This window comes from Halichoeres trimaculatus, unplaced genomic scaffold (assembly GCF_033239565.1).
Source record: "Halichoeres trimaculatus isolate MK-OKI-2021-1 unplaced genomic scaffold, fHalTri1.1 fHalTri1_scaffold_17, whole genome shotgun sequence".
Classification (NCBI taxonomy): Eukaryota; Metazoa; Chordata; class Actinopteri; order Labriformes; family Labridae; genus Halichoeres; species Halichoeres trimaculatus.
The window spans coordinates 11,499,720-11,518,087 of NW_027437195.1; the positions used below are offsets into that span (position 1 = coordinate 11,499,720).

At 41.4% G+C, this 18,368-nt stretch overlaps 1 protein-coding gene across 2 annotated transcripts in view; it reads right to left on the bottom strand.

Moving 5' to 3' along the window:
- begain (brain-enriched guanylate kinase-associated) overlaps positions 1 to 5,848 on the bottom strand; it is a 56,719-nt gene extending 50,871 nt beyond the window's left edge. Inside the window, exon 1 of one of the 2 annotated variants that reach the window (XM_074691423.1) lies at positions 5,711 to 5,848. Coding sequence is in view for 1 of the 2 variants with exons in the window: in XM_074691424.1 (XP_074547525.1) it covers positions 5,711 to 5,733 (23 nt within the window). In the remaining variant the exon portion in view is untranslated. The remainder of the gene's footprint in view (positions 1 to 5,710) is intronic. The other variant, XM_074691424.1, reaches the window with a different exon arrangement.
- Between the last annotated feature and the right edge of the window lie 12,520 nt (positions 5,849 to 18,368).

Below are 18,368 nucleotides of genomic sequence, written 5' to 3' on the forward strand. Positions count from 1 at the left end.
ATCTTGTTGTACTTTTTAACATTTCCTTGCTGTCATAATGGTTTAGCTGATTGATGATATAATCACATATTTATTTGAAATGTGCCATGTTTTACTAAAGCATCATCCACTGGTGGTCTTAGAGCATAAGGGATATGCAGAAGAGCTGGAAAGTGTTGTTCTTTGGGAGTATGATTGAGGCTGGCTGCAGAAACACCAAAAACTTCATACACACCAAGTTAAAACAAATTAACATGTTTACAGTCTGATTTCAGCAGTGTCATCCACTACTCATGTAGAAGTATTAATAGCAAAAGTGTAAAAGTACAGTTTTCAAAACTACTTATTATTACGGCTTATGCTCAGGCCTCAGGCAGTTTTATGTTTTTATCTCTCATTCAACCACAATCCAGTTCACTCCATCTCAATGGCGCAATTTATCGGGATAGGTTTTAAGTTTTTGTGTGTTTGTGTTGTTCTTTTAATTTTTTAAATGACTGGCTGGAGTGAAGACAAGCCGAAACGAAACAGGAGTAACAAGGCTATTTTTGAAATATAGGAAGTAAAATATACAGATTTTTGTCTGAAAATGTAAAGAGTAGAAGTAAAAAGTCAGCGAAAAAAAACCCCACTTCAGTCAAGTATAGATACCCAAAATTTCTACTTAAGTAAGGTAACAAAGCATTTTGACGTCAACTTATAAATTTTGTCCATTTAAGGACATGGCTGACTCAACAGATGAGAAGATGTGAAGTTGCTGTCTGCAAGAAGCTGAAGGTCCGCTTCCTTACCTCATCCTAACTCAGACAAAGCTTTTCCAATAAGCCTGAATATAACAGGCTTATTGGAAAAGCACTGGAAAACAAAACCAAACCTTTTAAATCCAAAATGACTAGTGCAGCTAAGCCCTACCCAATCTAACAAAGTCATACCTAGCTTAATTCAACATATCTTAACCTAAATTTGCCTAACTGTCCAGTAAAAACAAACAAAAATTGTCCAGTTTTAAGTACTGAGAAGTGGTAAGCAAATATCAATATTCTTTACAGCCTTAAAGCCTTAAAGCCTTAAAAGGCGACGCATATAATTGGCACTAAATTGGGAAAAATGTGGAGGCGTCATATTCAATCTCGGCAGCTATTGCCCTCCAAACAATGTCTTTGTAATCGTTGTCTTTGTAGTTTTTATGTCTTTGTCATTGAGAATCAGGTGCTGGGACACAAACACAATCAATGTTGAATGTTTTGGTATGTGACTTGTCATCAATGAGTGTTTTGATTGGTTGGATGTGTACTCGCCACACGCAACATTGGAAAAATCAACCTCAGTCTGAAAAAAAAAAGAAGCCACAATTTTGCTCAGTGAAAGAACGTTGGTGGTGTGAAAGCTTGCATTGAAAAACAGTAGGTTCCAAAAAAATAAATAGCATTCAAGATATTTGCGAGAAAAATACGAGTCCGGTGTGAAAAACGGCTTTATGGCTTCTTTGGATCATTAAAAACTATCTCATGGTCAGTTTTCAGGATAAGGATTTTACAGCATCATTATAGTAGCAGATTCTGCCATATGTTATTTACAAGACCCAATGAGCAAAGTGCAAGAAAGTCAGACTCACATCAGAGAAAGAAAATATCCATTCTGTTTGTTGTCTTTGTATCATTTGAAAGTATCTTCTCACAACTTCAGTCAATTAGTAAATGTTTAAAGTTGTCTTGTGTCAGGATGCTCCGCCAACAGGATGCTGAACTCTGAGCAAAGAAGAGAAAAACTTGGCCTTTAGGAGAAGTAAACATAAATAAGGAGGTCAGGCATTACAGTCTGCACTGTGGGAGCTCAGTTATGGAGAATGAAGCTGTATGCAGAGCTTGATGCTCTCTGTTTGGTTAAATAATCCTCATCTCTAACGAGCTAATAAAATAACTGTGGAAGTATTTATGCCCCGTTATAAAATTTCCTCTCCAGAAGACAAAAGGTTTGAAAACAAGCTCATTCATGCTGTCATTGTGATTTCCAGCCCAATCATTGATTGAATTAAATAATTGTCACCTCTTTCTTTAATTTCCTACTTTCAAACTTGTTTTGAGACTCAACCAATTTTTGACTGAAATATCGAGCAAATATTTTCTAATTCCAAAAGACAGCTGCCTGCATGATGAGGAAACAACAAGCTTGCTTTAAAAGCAGTGAGAGTCAACCCACAAAGTGAATAGTGTCAAAAACAACAAGCTGAGAAGAAGTCAGATAATTGGTGTTGACATAAATATATTGATTACAGTAGCCTTGAGGAGATGCAGCTTTTGCCCAAACACTTTGTTGACATTGCTTTTATCCACGGCTGTGTCCTTCTTTCAGTCACTGCAAAATACCCAATTTTTCATAAATGTCACATCCTTCTCTGAGCGCGAGTCAAATCCTCTGAAAAACTTAAAAACCACATCCAAACATCATACATAATTGATTAAACTTCAGATCACAGCTCCTGAATCTGCGTTCAGAGACGACAGTTTTACAGGACTCTGTCCCTCCACAGCGTGTGCTTCACGGCCTCTCCGCTCACAGCAACGCAGAGCACAAAGAGCTACAAAGGGCCATGACGAGCACATTACGCCTTTGAAGAAGGAATCCTGTTCCTCTCACCTCCGAGCCTTTTCTCTTTATCATCGCAGCGCAGATTGGACATCTGGAAATGCACCGAGCATGAAACTGCAGGGAGGGATGGGGAGATTGTGTGCATACAGGATGAACATACAGCGGTGCTGCACGGCCCTCCAGGGTGCACTGAGGTATTTATTGAGGTGTAATGGGTGCAAGAGGTTTGTTCAACATGTAGCTGGTAAGTGTGCTTGTTCAGTACATGCTTAAACCACCAGTCTCCAGAAAGTGTGTGTGTTATTGCAGCTTGTCACACAACAGAGGCTGTATCAACAAATTACAGCTGAAATGACGGCTGCAGTGACTGAACCATGACCCTGAACAAGAGATCAGGATTGAAGCTAATGCATCTATAAACTTCTAAAGAGAGAAAAAAAAACACCAGAGCTTAAAAAGAGCGTGGTGAACCAGTGAGATTAAGTTAAAACGTATGTGTTGAAGTGCATATCTGCCTTATTTTATACGTGACATTAAAATGCCACACATCCTACTCTTCTCACATACATTACATGGACTTGGACGCTGTACGCTGGCTCTAAAGGCTTATGCTGCTCAGCTGTGCCTGTCCAGTTGGCTTTGACTGAGTCTTATAAATGCTGTGTGGCAGACAGGCGTATCTCCAATAGTCCAGGGAGCGAGCAGGGTGGTGAGGTGGGAAGTCAGAGACAGGGAGTCTTAAGACTTGGACATGTGATTCACAGCAGGCTAAATCCAAGAATACAGATACATGTGCACACTCAAAGACAGCGCCAACCTCTCGAGTATGCTCCGAGGCAGATCCCTCATCTCCAGATGCTCACAGTCCACCCTCACAAATGGCTCCTGCATAAATCTGTGATCTCATCGTCTCAGAGATAATTAGACAGAAGAATGAGAGAGTAGAGGGGGTAAACTGCTGCAGGCTAACCTGAAGGGAGCATTCGTGTAGCATCTGCCTTTGGATGCTACGTGCCCGGCTTAGAGAAAGAACAAACAAAGCCTCTTTAGGCATATTCCTCAAAGTCAGAGAGAAGCCCAGTGGGGGGAGTGATGTCTCCTAGGGGCCCAGCCAGGAGGCAAAGTGGATCTCCGGTAGATAAAGCTGATGAATGAAAGCTGAAACATTTGTAGAGACCTAATTAAGAGTCGCAGCAAGTCCAGAGAAGCCAATACAACTTCTATCCTCTGTGCTATCGAGCTGGCTCTTTGTACTTTTCAAATCACTTTCCTGCCCTTGGTTTATTATAAAATAAACTCATAAAGCAGCTGAACTTCATGCACTCTTTATGGAATACACACCAACAAACCTTTGCTATCTTGGGACTCACAGCACTCATCGTGTTGGGACGGTATAAACTTTTCGTTTTGAAGCTGAACTTCAAGAGATGTAATTTTTCCAGCTGTCACTGAGCAGGAACCTCTTCTAAGAGCATGATGTGTGCATCCATTTTGCCTTCAGTGCAGTTTGACAGTGACAGTTTAATAACACCTACTGAAGCTCAGTATTAACTTCATCTGACTGGCAACTGAGCAGTCCACATCAACCACTTCTTAGCTGTGCAATTAAAAAAAAATCCAAAATGAAAGAACAAAAATATCTATAAAACGAGAAACTCTAAAGTTTGAACAAGATGGAACATTTCAGACCAACAACAAAGATCCTGTTATCCATGTTTCAATGTAAATCTTTGAAAACAGACTTTGATGAAAAATAAATTCTCTCTGTGCACTCTTCTCCTCTGTTGTTGTCACGTTGTACATTTTGGATGTGGAAACCGTGTCTACACATCCTTACAGCAGCACACAATGTTCTCAGTTTAGCTGTCATTGCTGTAATTCAGCTTAGAAGTAAAGAACAAACCAGCCTTTAATGATATCCGTTTGCTTACTGTCACCGATAGCAACAATTTGAGAAAAGTGTCAGAGGAGCAGCACACAATGTGTTTCTTTACATTTTTTGCGTTTACTGGAGTGTTTTTGCTGTTGAAATCATAAAAAAGTTTGGGTGACGACTGAAAACTGGCCAAGTTAAGCTTGGAAGGATTCCAAATTGACCTGTCAGGATTGATTTTTTGACATGACAGGTTAAATCAATGAGATGTTTGTACATTGAAATTGCCTGTCATGCCTTACTGCGTTACTGCCCTTTTCCAAGTGCTGATTTGTTCACAGGAAGCACATCACTGAAAAAGATGCTGAAAGGGTTAACTCTCATTGTTTCCCCTTTTTGGGATTAATGAAGCTCCTTGCTTTGTATAGTTAGCCTGAAACTGACTTCAAAGTTTCCCTGAGGACAACACCTCATCCGAGGAGCTGTTTGCTTTAATTATGTAACAGGAAGTGGGTATCATCTCTAAAAATCAATATTTCCTCACTTGCTGCAGGTAAAGGCTGGAGGTGAAAGCAATTAACTCCTCAGTGTTAGGATCATAATGTGCTGACATGCAGATTACAAAAGCACCTGAAGGCTGCATGATGAACTCTCTAAAATACAGCCTAATTATGCGTTTCCTCTTTCTCCTCTCCACTATGAGACTTCATGGGTTTACCTTCCTCACTGTCTTCAACTTCATCCATACAAGGCGAGTAAGTTTTAATGAGAACAACTTTCTCTCTCATGATGTGCTTGTTTGGCCATAATTGTCTCTCTGTGGTATCATCCTGCCCAGTGAATGAATATGAGAGTTAATTGAGGGCTGTGAAAACATTTGGCGCCTCATTATTCTCACGCCAGTGAAATCTAAATGACAGCTGAATTGACAGAGTGGAAAGAAAAAAAAAAAACACCCTCAGGTTTACTCCAACTAAAGCAAATGGACTTTAACAGATCCACTCATTGCTGCAGAGATTACAGTAACAAAAAGCATCAGTTTACAAGAGCATGCTGCACAGCGTGTGTTCACGTTCGCCAAACATGCTGCACTGTTGAATGCACCGAACTCCTCAGTGACAGCCCTCAGACTATGCAACACATGGAGAGAGCAGTACAGAAGATACTCACAACAATCATTATTTTCAAAAGAATAGCCAGGCAACTACACACATCTTTATCTGTGAGCAGCAAATACAAAACATGCACTTCTCCTCTGTTTTTCCTTACCGTTTATGTGCTTTTCGCTTCATGTTCAGCAGATAAGATCACAACATTCATGTGCCTGTGCTTCCCCTCAGAGCGTCATGCATTGAGAAAAAGCCTCCTCTAATTCTGACTGGAGACAGGCTGGTAGGCAGAGTGAGGGAGAGGAGGAGAGAGAGGGTGCTGAATGGAGCAGGAGGAGGTGTGTGGGAAGAGGAGGGGTTACGGGAGGGATGGTGAAAAGGAGGAAAAGGAGGAGAGACAGGGAAAGGTGTGGTGTTGGTGGTGTCGCTGCTTGGTGGGGAGGTGGCAGAAGTGACTAACCTTGTGCTATGCTGCGCCTCTCCATCAGGTTCCTGGCAGGAAGGAGAAAAACAAGAGGAAAGATTGATAAAATGTATTTATCAAACACATCTCTGCACACTGCCACGCGCTGTGGGAGCCTCTCATGTGTTAACGAGCTCTCAGAATGTCAGTCTGCAAACAAATACATCCATTAGTTTTCACTCTCTGGCACACATAAATATGTCAGTATTGAGAGTATTTAGTGAATGAAGGAGGAAGAGGGAAAGAGAGCAAGAAATGACGGATTAACAGTTTTAAAGAGAAACGCTGTGTGCTGCAGAAATGTAAAGGAAATGCCCGAGGCTGAAAGGCTCGTACTGTAGCTGTTGAATGGAGAGGAAAGAACGGCACAATGAATAAATGATAGACAACAAAAAGTTCTGGAGAGAGGAATAAAGACATAGATTAACCAGAAAATCAGCCTTATTATAGTGTAAGGGAAAAAAAAAATTTACTTCACTTTTTGCCAAGAGCTAGAAGGAGATTGACAACAGTGATGTGCTAAACATGTAGCTGTTCCTTTAGCCTAGCAAAAACATCCACAGGCTAGCAAAAATGTGGACAAGCGCCAGTAAAAATAATCAAAAACATAACTTTTCATTCATTTCATTTTTCTCCTTTTCTTGGTGCAGCTAGATTGTGCCCTTCATTTCTGCCAAGCTGAGTAAAATGCCTTTTGGTGTTAACCTCAGTATGGGCTGTTTGCACTGGCGTCAATGGGTTGGGTAGCTACCTGGATGTGCAGCTATATTGGAGATACAGAACGGACAGAGATAGAAGCACAAAAAAATATTGTTTCAAGATGTCTTATCCATAAACAAATGTTGGAAAACACACAGAGCATAATAGGTTATCGAGAAGGACTCAGCCAGCTAGAAAAACAGAGATAATGAGAGGAACTACCGCTGATAGGCCGGAGGAACCCATGCAAGTCAGCATTAACTTTATGAAAACATGACAAACCTGCGGTTCTGCCCTCCATATCCCATCATCACATTGTTAACTACCTCACTTTGACTCCTAGCCCACAATTAACCCTTCCTCCCCATTCACTTGAATTGTAGTGGTGTGATACCAATCAGAAATTTGACTTTGACACTGCTATGGTGCTCATATGAAAAGCATTTGTCTACACTGGCCTTAAAGGATAAGTTCGGTTTATACAGCTTTTACATTGTTTATAGAATGAAGTAGAACAAAATACTCACCCAGAAGGTTTTCCTGATCCAAGCAGTGCTTCGGGAGATATTTAGATCCAAAATCGAGCAGCGGACGTCCGTGTAATGGGATCCATCGGGGCATAGACAGCGCCGCTCCTAAAACTGCATTAATCGTCCAAAAACTCGTGGTTTTCACCAATATTCCATCATGGTCCGCTCCAGGTTAGTCCTCTGCTGCAGTCTGTGTCACTCCAGACAGCGCTGTGTGGCTGTAATGACATCTGAATTTGTTTACGTTTGCCCTTCAAAGAAAGGAGGAAGTGGAGTCAGCTCTCCAGAGAGTACTGCCCATGCGTGGAGGGGCAAATGTTAACAAAGTCTTTGTCACTTCAGAGGTCAGTACAGCCACACAGCGCTGTCTGGAGTGACACAGACTGCAGCAGAGGACTAACCCGGAGCAGACCATGATGGAATATTGGTGAAAAACATGAGTTTTTGGACGATTAATGAAGTTTTAGGAGCGGCGCTGTCTATGCCCCGATGGATCCCATTATACGGACGTCCGCTGCACGATTTTGGATCTAAATATCTCCCGAAGCACTGCTTGGATCAGGAAAGCCAACTGGGTGAGTATTTTGTTTTACTTCATTCTATAAACAATGTAAAAGCTGTATAAACCGAACTTTTCCTTTAAGATTAGAGGGACGGTTTTTAAAAACTTCAGAACAATCAATAGTAGCAGCACATTTCCTAGCCCAATCTGTTTTTTTAACTGCATTAGCATGTTTTTGCAACACTTCTCTTCTTGGCCACATTACAAGTGATTTCATTCAAACAAGCATGACATTAGTGAACACCAAAGAGGCAGGAGCCGTTGGTGTTTTAAAACAAAATATGAAAAGACTTTGATGTTATAAATGCACAAGACAGGGAGGTTGCTGAAACGCTGAGCATCAGTTGCATCTATAACCCCTGTTTACAGGGGTCCAAAAATCCTATTTACAATCAGATTGAAAGTCAATCAGACTTAAAATGTCTCATATAAACACCTCAGCCAATCTGATTCACCTGGATCTGATTGTATTTCGAGTCGGATCGTAAAAGGTAGACTACGCTGATTGATGATCCGCCCCAAGCTCCATGTAAACGGCTGGGTGGAGTGGATTGGGTTGATAGAGAGGATTGTTGGGTCTGTGCATGTGCTCCCTAGTATGTAAGAGGCACGTAAGTGAAGTACACAGAGCAACACGTGGCCAAATGAAAACAAACATGGCAAACAAACAGACACAATAAGCGTCCCCAACAAAACACGACGTGGATCCATCCTTCCAGAGGTAAACAGGAAGCAGGAAGCAGGAAGTGCACCTCTTCTTCTCTACACATATAAAAAAAAAACCCAATACAATCAGATCCAGCTAGGGCCATGTACACCTGGATCGAACGTGGATCTCTTTACTTAGACCCCATGCATACAGATCAAATCAGATTCACTTAAAAAAACTACCCATGTCCCAGGCACTCATGCTTATGTCAGCATGAGTGCCTGGGACAAGAAAAGCTGTGAACCGAGTCCAACACTGTCAAGATTATTGCCTTGGAAATCCTGGTGGTGCTTGGCTAGCCACAATCTCCTCCATTCTTCAGACAATTGTTTGCACTCCTCACCCTGATTTGAGATAATATTTTGGCAGTCAAAGGTATTTGAGGTGTTTCTCTCATTCTGACTGATAAGTGCAGCCAAAAGCTGAGCAGCTATTCTCCATTTTCATGAAGAGAGCTGCATCACTTTTTAGTCTGTACGTTGAATATATGATGCTAACATCAGCAGGTTGCTGCTAACCTAGCCTAGCCATAAAAGGCTGGTACAAGAAATTGATTGGCTCAGCTTAAGTCATAAACTGACTAGGTTACAAGGGTTAGTGCTTAAGATGGTGTGTTTCGCATACCCAGCATGCTAATCTAACCGCTTTTTGATCTAAGCTTTGGATGTATAAAGATTGTTTTTCCAACAGGCATCCAGTTGGGATGAAAGGAGGAACAAACTAAAAGAAAGAAACTTCTCACATATCAGATATAACCTTTTCTTAATCAAATGTATATCAAGTGCGTAAAATCTCATCAAAGATAGACTGCAGTTCACTAAAAAGGCTTATGCTTCGTGACGTCTTGGTATTAAAAAAAAAACAGATGAAGAACAGACCCTTGTTTGCATATGTTTGTTTGGGGCATATGAATAATGCATGACAGGGATTTCACAGGAGCATTTACAATTTACATTTTCACTTGGACTTAATTCTGTGGTGCAGAACCAATTTCTCTGCATCCCCGGACCAGAAGTGAAATAGCAGAGCATATGTGTGCAGCCAAGGTCCAAAATAAAGGCTAAGTAATTGGACCATTCCAGCCTTTAGCTGATAAACCCTCTCTAACTAACGTTCATCATTGTAGTTTTTTTCTAGAGTTCATAAGTCAGATGTTGATGCAGTGTTGTTGGTGCAGCAGTAGGTTTGTGTGTATAAGATTTTATGCGTGCTGAGTTGGCTGCAGTAACATTCAGTCTCAGGGTTTAAAGAAGGAGATTCAGTGAGGTATAACAAATGTAACAGGTAAAGAGCTGCCACATATGTGATAGTGCTGTGTGTTTATCAGCAGGTGTGTGCAGTGCTTCTTGGCATTGTGTAGGTGTTACAAACGCTGCGAATGATACAGCAGGATGACTCATACAGCTACTGAATGAGACAACACTCAGTAATCTCCTCTGTCCATCCCTCTATCCCAGCATCGCTCTGTGTGGGGAGGGCAAGCCTAGAGAGAGAGGGGGGAGGAGTGGATTGGCATTCCTGGAAGGCGTCGCTGAATGATAATCTGAGGCTGCAGCTACTGATGCACTCCCATTCAGTAAAAATGGTCAAATGTGAATTTTGTTGTGAAGGAGTGGAGGAAATCCGTGAAAATTAGATGATCAGACAGGATGACCAAAACAACCATTAGGGTGGTTACATTGGCTTACATCATAGATTAATATACCTTTAAAACAAAATTTCACCCTGTTTAAAAGTCATAACAGTAATGTGACTTAAATTATTCAGATATATTTTAATTTTGTTACTAAATGGTCCTGGGATAAAAACTAAATACCTACAAGCATGAGACTGACGGAACATAATGTTCATAAACTGTATTGAACAGAACTGGTTTTTATCAGCTAAGAATAATTTGTTAGCCTGTTTAATGATTCAATCAACCATTCCCATTCTTTTTTTCTTTGTCTCACCATACAACACTCCTTTTAAGGTTCTTAAACCTGGTAATAAAACTGCATATGATCTAGGACCTATAACAACAACAACAACAACAACAACAAAAAGGAGCTGAAACTAGAAAAGCACTCAGAGAGCGCAGACCTCCACCAAGCATATTGTGATTGTCACCAACACTTAAGTCCTACTTTAATGTTATACTCCCTTTCAGCAGACTGTCTGCTACAATTTGGTGTTAGTTGCAGGTTTATATGATAATTTGTTACCTGACAGTGTTGAAAATTATGACGACCCAGTACATATTTCATATTCTGGATCTGAGTATCCAGAATATTTCCAGGATCTGGATCGTACTTTAACATCTGTCAGAAATTATGGTGACCTTGTCTTGTATTGTTTTACAAAGCAATCCAACTATTTATGGTGGAGTTATATACACATATGGTGAAAACAGCCCTATCTCACAATGATAAAGAATCTTTAAAAAAAAATCCTGGATCCAGACGATGATCTAGATCACCTCAAAAATGTAATCACTTCTTCCTTATCCCATTTTGAACACTTCCTAAAAATGTCATCAAGATTCCTTTTTTTACTTTTTGAGACAGGCAGACAAACTTTCCCAAAAACACAACCTCCTTGGGGGATGTAACCAGTATTGGGGAAGTTACTTTTAAAAAGTTGTGTTTGCTTGTTACACGTTACTTCTTGAAGTTGTCCCTTACTTTACTTAGTTATCCTCTATGTAAAGAAACTTTTTACGATACTCGTTACTTTTATGGTGCTATACTTTGGGCAGAACCCCATCTCATTTCCTAAATGTGTGTAGGCCTACATAAAGTTGTACTATGGCGCACATAACAGGTTATTCTTTTGTGCTCTTTATTTTGAAAAATGCCACTGAGCACTTGACAAGACAAAGAATAATGCCACGATGACTGACTGCTCTCTGCATGCTACTGCGAGTGCCAGCCTCAGTGTGGAATTAGGGTCTGTGACTATTGCGCATTCGTGCAGCTGAGGCAGTGTTGCTGTCAAACGGGTTCTGCCCAAACTGAAAAAGGAATTACATTTCGTTATCATATTTCAGTAGTGACACGTTACACTACTTTTTACCCAAAAAGTAGTTGCGTTACTTTGTAACTCGTTACACCCAACACTGGACGTAACAAACATCTACCAATTGTCAAGTGGCTGCATATTTATTTGCTATAGAAATTCCTGAATCAGTAAACTGCTGAAAAAAGAGTCTGTTTTATAAAATTGCACAAGATATTCAAATGACTTGTTGATTAAATGAGGTCAACACATAAGGATCTCCTAACTAGTCCATGATATGACCGAGGGTTCGACCTCAATCAGTGAGGTCTGCCAATAGCTCCATCCCTGACAAGCCTCCAGACAACCGGCAAATCAGAGGAATGGGGTTTGTGGATCAGGGAGCTTTAAAGAGACAGCAGTCAAAACTAAACTTTTGAGGCAGAGGATTTTCAAAACACCAGTTTCAATTTAAAAAATGAGATTTTTGTCTCTCCTGCTCTGTCCCTTTCAGAAAGTGTGTCTGGTCAAAGAAATTTTATGTATATTATGTCATGTGTAAACTAATGGAATATATTTACTATTTAACCTGGTTTGGAAACACATTGAGTCTTCTTAGTTATCTAATGATGTGCTTTTACAGAGCCAGCAACACAACAAGAAGCTTCCATTCAGAGTGTTTCTCTCTTGGTGAAATTTCTTTGTCCCATCAGTGATCAGCCACTCCGCAGCCGAACAGTGCCAAGGTGCCTGTCAACCAGCGAATTAACTCTAACCCAAAAGCTACATCCCCAACACCTCCCTGCTTCCTCTCTGCTGGAATGGTCAAGGTCCCCTCATTTAGCCACAGAGTATTTGTACAATAGTGCCGGGTGGTGTGAGAGGCCACAGTACTGAGTGGCGTTATGAGCCTGAGGCTCAATAGCACAAAAAAGAAGGAGGAAAGTGTTTAAATTATTAATGTTTTAGCTACCTTCACACAGGCAGCCAAGCAGGAAAGGAAAATTTGTTTGAAAGCCATGCAGCAAATAAGGGTGGCTGTATTTTTTATGTTGCATAGGGACCAATAGTTTCTCCTCTGCCTGTTGGATGTTTTGAGGGCAGAAAGATGCTAATGCATTTAAATGAGGAGTAATATAGACCTTTACAGAAGCACTCTTTTGAGAGCATCCAGCCTGTGAAAAGGCGCTTCTTTGTAGAAATGATTCACTCACGCTGCAGGTTATGTTTTGGTTTAGGGTGTATGTTTGATATGAACCAGCACCAGAGAGGATATGCTTCTTACATGCGCTATATCCCTGATTAGTTTAAACATTCACTTCAAGTTAATGAATAATCATGTTTGCAGATTTTGTTTTGTATGGCAAGAGGGTGATTAAGCAAAACACCAAATCTGAATGATTCAGGTCTAATACGACTCAGAGGAGTAATATTCAGATAACAAGGAGCAATGTGATGCAATACAGCATATCAAAGCCCTGAATGAGCAGTGAGTGGAATCATCAGAGGCTTGTGTAATCTCATTCATTTGGGTACTCATTTCCAGTAATCTATGTCAGCTCTTGCTGCATGATGAGGAAACAGGGCAAACAGCTGCACAGAGAGTGTATGTACTTCCCTGATATAATTTCATAAAATGATCACAGCAATTATCCTTACAATACCCAATATCAAATTAACTGAGGATGATGTAATAACTGCATATTATGTAATAAAATCCATATTTCTGTAACTGTAACCCTCTTCTGTGTGTCTGCCTGAGGTTTTAACTTATTCAAAATAAAATGAGAATTAAAAATGTTGGCTCAACTTCTTTCCACAATAGAAGCAAACTCATCTGTTCAGGATTATTCTTGTTTTCACTCAACCATGTTCAAATTTCTACACAATACATTTCACTGTCAAATCTTTCAAGCAATGGCAGCTATTTATTGCTTCTTCTCCAGACACATTCATGTTATAATGAAACAGTGTGCTCTCTACTTCCCACTAGACTACCCCTCTTAGGACTGACGATAAACTCATGGTAAATGCATCTCTGCTCCTTCTCTCAGGTGCAAAGAAGCAGCTGGCTACTAAATGTATAACAATAGAAACATAACAGATGGTAGCTTACACCCTCCCGCTGCCAAAAGAGGTGTTGAGAAGAAAACATATGAGGCGCAAACAGCCCAGGAAGTCCAATGCCAACACTGTCAAATATTACTACAGCATTTTGGATTAAAGTCAAAATCACAAAAATCTGCCAAGTGCATCATATAGATAAAGTGTTACAAGTGCTACAATTAGACAAAACTGTATAATTCTATACTTGTTTATTTCAAGTACTCTGAAGCAGTGTTACTCAAAAAAATTGCAATCTACTACTTGAGGTTCAAGTTTCTGTAGAGGAGCCATCTGTTTCTTCTTGTTCTCCACCAGCAAGAGCCATATGAAATAAACACAAGTAACGAAAGAAGACGTAAACTGGCTTGAATATTTTTAAGGAACTCCAAATCAGAATTGTTGTCTTACTTTATGGTTTGTTCGTTTGGTACAAGCACCAGTTAACCGGATAAGAAATTAAACTCCGATGGTGGCACCCATCACTTCAGACAGTGGTATCTCGAGTTTTATGGATGGTCAACTAAAACTATCAGCGTTGCTTTCAATGCAGAGGTTAAGTTTGAATGTGAATGTCTGTGGCTGTAACAGTACTCACAATGATATTGATGGGTCTTGGTAGTGAGGTAGACCTGTAGGACATTCTGGGAAACCCTTCTGGCCAGCTGAAGACTGGGCAAGGGTCACTTTGTCCACTGGAAGTTGATGAAGGAAGAGACGGCTCGAATCTGTTTGTAAGAACTTGCTTCTCCTTTCCCCTCCCTCTCTCCATATTTCTGTCTTTCTCCCAACAAGGCCTCTGACGTCCTTTATCCTTTACCTTTTCTTTCTCAGTCCCTCTGTCCCTTTCCCATGGGCTCACCTTTCTCTTTTCCCTGTCCTTACCTTTCTCCACCCCAAAGACTCCATTTCTCTCCCATGGAATCCTGTTCTCCCTTTCCTTCCCTCTCTCTGTGCTTTTCTCTGGTCCCTTCTCAATCCTCTCTTTCCCCAGGGTGCCATTAGCCACCAGCTCATCAAGCTGCCTAACTCTGTCAATGTCTGTCTCTAGATAAAGTCTCCCAGTGGAGGGCTGCGCCTGAATCTTTGTGCACTGCTCCAGGTTCTGCTCCGGGTGAGGGTGACTTTCCCCTTTTATTTTCCGTAACACATCCTCGGGCTCCAGGATCTTACAGCTGGGTAATGTCTGGTTCCACTCTTGGATGGAGCTGACGGTGTTTGTTGAGTTGTACTCCTTGATGGGGTGCAGGTTGAAGACAGCCGGGTTGTGCCACATGTTTTTTGTTGCGTTTGACAGCAAAAGTTGAGGATTTGTTCGTGTAGAAAGTAGTGTTGTTGTCAGAGATGGATGAGATGAGGTAGAAGGTGTCGATGGTGGCGGCGGTGGAGGAGACTGATAGCGATGTCGAAGGGTGGATTGCTGTTGTGAAGGACCACCATTGGATTTCAACACCCTACCTGTCACCTCATTCAGAAACTGTGAGAACTTTCGTTTGTCTTCTGTCTTCTCGTCTCGCTGATGGGGTAAGGTTGTAGAAGCATTCTTGCTCAGACTGGAGGAGGAAACATTTGGAGTTGTTTCTTTTCTCAGTAGTGTTGGAGTTTTGGGAGCACAACTTCCTTTGCTTTCGTTTTTAGCAGCAGGACGAGAGAAGATGAGATTTTGGTAAATGATCTCAGGTTTAATGTTAGAAGAGGTAGGTGCCTTGTCAGTGGTGCCAGTCTTTCCACTTGAGTCATGTGATTCCTCTTTGCTGTCTTGTTTGATAGGAGTCCGTAACAGGCAAGTTGCCCCAGAGCTCCAGCTGTTCGTATCCCAGCTGCCGTCATCATCACTTGAACTAGCATTGCCGCTCAGCAGGCCGGGACTGATGCTCCTCTCGCTAGGGCTGGGGCTCGTGCTGTCCAGGATGCCCAGTGACCGCCTCCTCAATTTAGAGATTGATCCTCTCAGGTTGGATAAAGAGCCCTGTAAGCAGGGCAAAGATCTTTCAACACGTGGCAATGATCCTTTGAGACTGGAGAGAGATCCCTGAAGGCTTGACAGGGAACCTTTGGGGCTTGGGCTGGCAGAGTTTTGTAGACTTGAAAGAGAGCCTTGGAGTAGAGGAGAGGACTGGCGGCGTATTGGTGGGTCCTCTTCCTGGTCGCTGTATGGTCCAGAGAAGACAGGGCAGGACGCGGTGGAAGAGCAGGAGCCACGATCTTCCCGAGTTGATGTTCTGGATCTCGGTTGGCGCCGCAGGGTGGCCATTTCATTTGCCTTCTTTTCCTTGCTTTGCAGTGTCTCTGGTGATTCTCTCTGTACAGACTCAAGCCTGAGACCATCGTTTGAAATGGACACACACAAGTGAACCATGTCAGGCTCAGGAGGACTGATCCCCGATGGTTTTCTGTCCTCTTGCTTTGCCCAGTTTCATTTGTCTGCTCTGGATGTCCAGACCACCAAGCTGCAGTAGTGTGACATACTTTCACCTCTCCAGCTCAGCACACAATGGGATCATAAAGAGGTTAGATGCTGACAGTCACTCGAATGACAACCAACCTACTTTCATTGCCATTCATAGGCTGTCACCATTCTATTTAAACAGCATAATAGATCAACAGCTACATCATCAATGCTTTGTCTTTGGGCATCATCAGTGGGCTTAATGAATCTGTGTATTGACGAGAATGGTGTTGGAAAGCAGCTGGGTATCCAGGTCAGAGGTATTGACCACAACTGCCACGTGAAATCAGTTTTGTGTGCAGCAGGCAACAAAGTGGCAAAAGATCAATCAGTCACAAGTAGTAATTTTTAGTGGATTCATGTTGCAGGGATGAGATTAGAAGTCTGCATGTATCAACTTTAACTCCCCCTCAAGACACTCTTCATATCATTAATTTGTCACTCCTACAATCTTTTCATCAGAGGACAGAACATTTCTTCGGAGGTGCTGTGGTGCGAAGGCAGCATCTGGTGCCTCTGCTCAGATGAAAAGGAGACTCCCCAGCAGATGTCAACTCATCCAGATAGCTGGCCTTTACAGATGCAGCTCCTCTTGGAGGCATCAGCACTTCAACTGAAAGGTTAATACATGTCGGCAGTACTCCCCTGCAGGTACTACATTTCTTTTCTATAGAAATATTTCTCTCTGCAGCCTTGCACAACTTTAAATTTCAACAACTCATTTATAAAAACATAAAATCAGTGTTCATCCTTAACCCATATAAAAGCAGCCTAAAATCATTATTTAATTTTAACCTAAGAGCTTAATTTAAAATTAACTAATGGGATCATTGAGGTGCAGTTCAGACTGAGAAGACAGAGACAAAACAAAACACGACAGAAGACACAGATAGGAAGGGAATGTTTAGATTAAGAAGAGATTTTATCAATGAGAAATCAATAGAACTCCAGCCTTGTTTAACCAAACAGAGGCTATGGGAAACTACTACATTGTTATATTTTAAATCATCAGAACAAAAGAATTTGATATTTAATGTTTACTACTTGTTAGAATGACAGGTTGTTCTCTAACAGCCCTGGGAGACTGTGAGGAGTTTGAAAGGGATCTTGAAAAAGTCTCCCTTCCAGATATCTGCCTGACCGTAATCCACAGGACCAGGACCAGACTGATTTACGGTCTAGGTCTCTACAACAACAACACACAGGCCGACTAAGTTTAGTAGAGAGAGGAGATAAAACACAAAGATTTTTGTTTTTCTCTGCTCAAAACAACTTATGTGATTAATTTTGTAGTGATGGAGGACACAGGAGCCTAACACTAGCTAAAGGCTAATTGGCCTTTAGCTTGGGCTGTATCACTCTATAACACAGGGGCTAAGCTGTTAGTGATAATGTTCATTCCAACCCACAGTCAGCAGTTATTCTGCAGTGGTCTGTTCAAACTTGAGAGTCTATCAATAAAATGAAGAGTGAGGTTACGTTAGCTCTGGCAGGACATAATTAACCAGGATTTACTATCGTTACACATTATGTACGTGTCTTAGAGCATCGGGCTTTCAGCTGCGCTAATTATAAACGGCTAATAAACTACTTACAAACTGATAGTGTTAACTTGTTTTCGCGTTAGCCTACAGATATGTCAGAGCACTAGGCTGCTGATAGCGCTACATAAAGCCAGCTGCTATGTCTGCTTGATGTTACGTTTCAAACCGTAGCGCTATGTAACTGTACTGATAAATACCTTACCTAGGCGCATTGTAGCCTGTAAAAAGTTGTCTTGAACAAAGAAATTTGTTTCGATCTGATCTCCATTTAGTTCCGAAACAAACACACGCCTCACTAAAAGTAACTTGCGACAGTGTGTGGAGACTCCAGGCGAAAAGGTGGCGAGTGGGAGTGCAATTAAAACAGATCCTCCTCATTGCATCTTTAAAGCACCAAAAAAAAAAAAAAAAACTTTCCACACTTTTACTTTAGCCTTATTTTAGCATCTGTCTGAAACACTTTGTTGTAGCTGCTGTATCTTTTAGACTCCCTGCTCCAAAAACCCCCTTTCCTCTGACTGGCCAGCCCTTTGGAGGCCTATGGGCAGACCTTGGTGTTCGGGGCCCATCCCTCCAATGTGTCATGAACCAATTATGAGAATGTCATGAGATGTCCTCATATTAAAAAAGGACTGCTTGTGCAGTGTTGAGATAGATTTAGGTATTTCTCCACCACATCAATGTGTAGCGGCTGTAAATTGTGCACACAGTTACTCTGTGCATCCAGCATTGTTACTTTGCTGAACACATGTCAGCACTCTCATTGTTGCTCTCAAATCACTA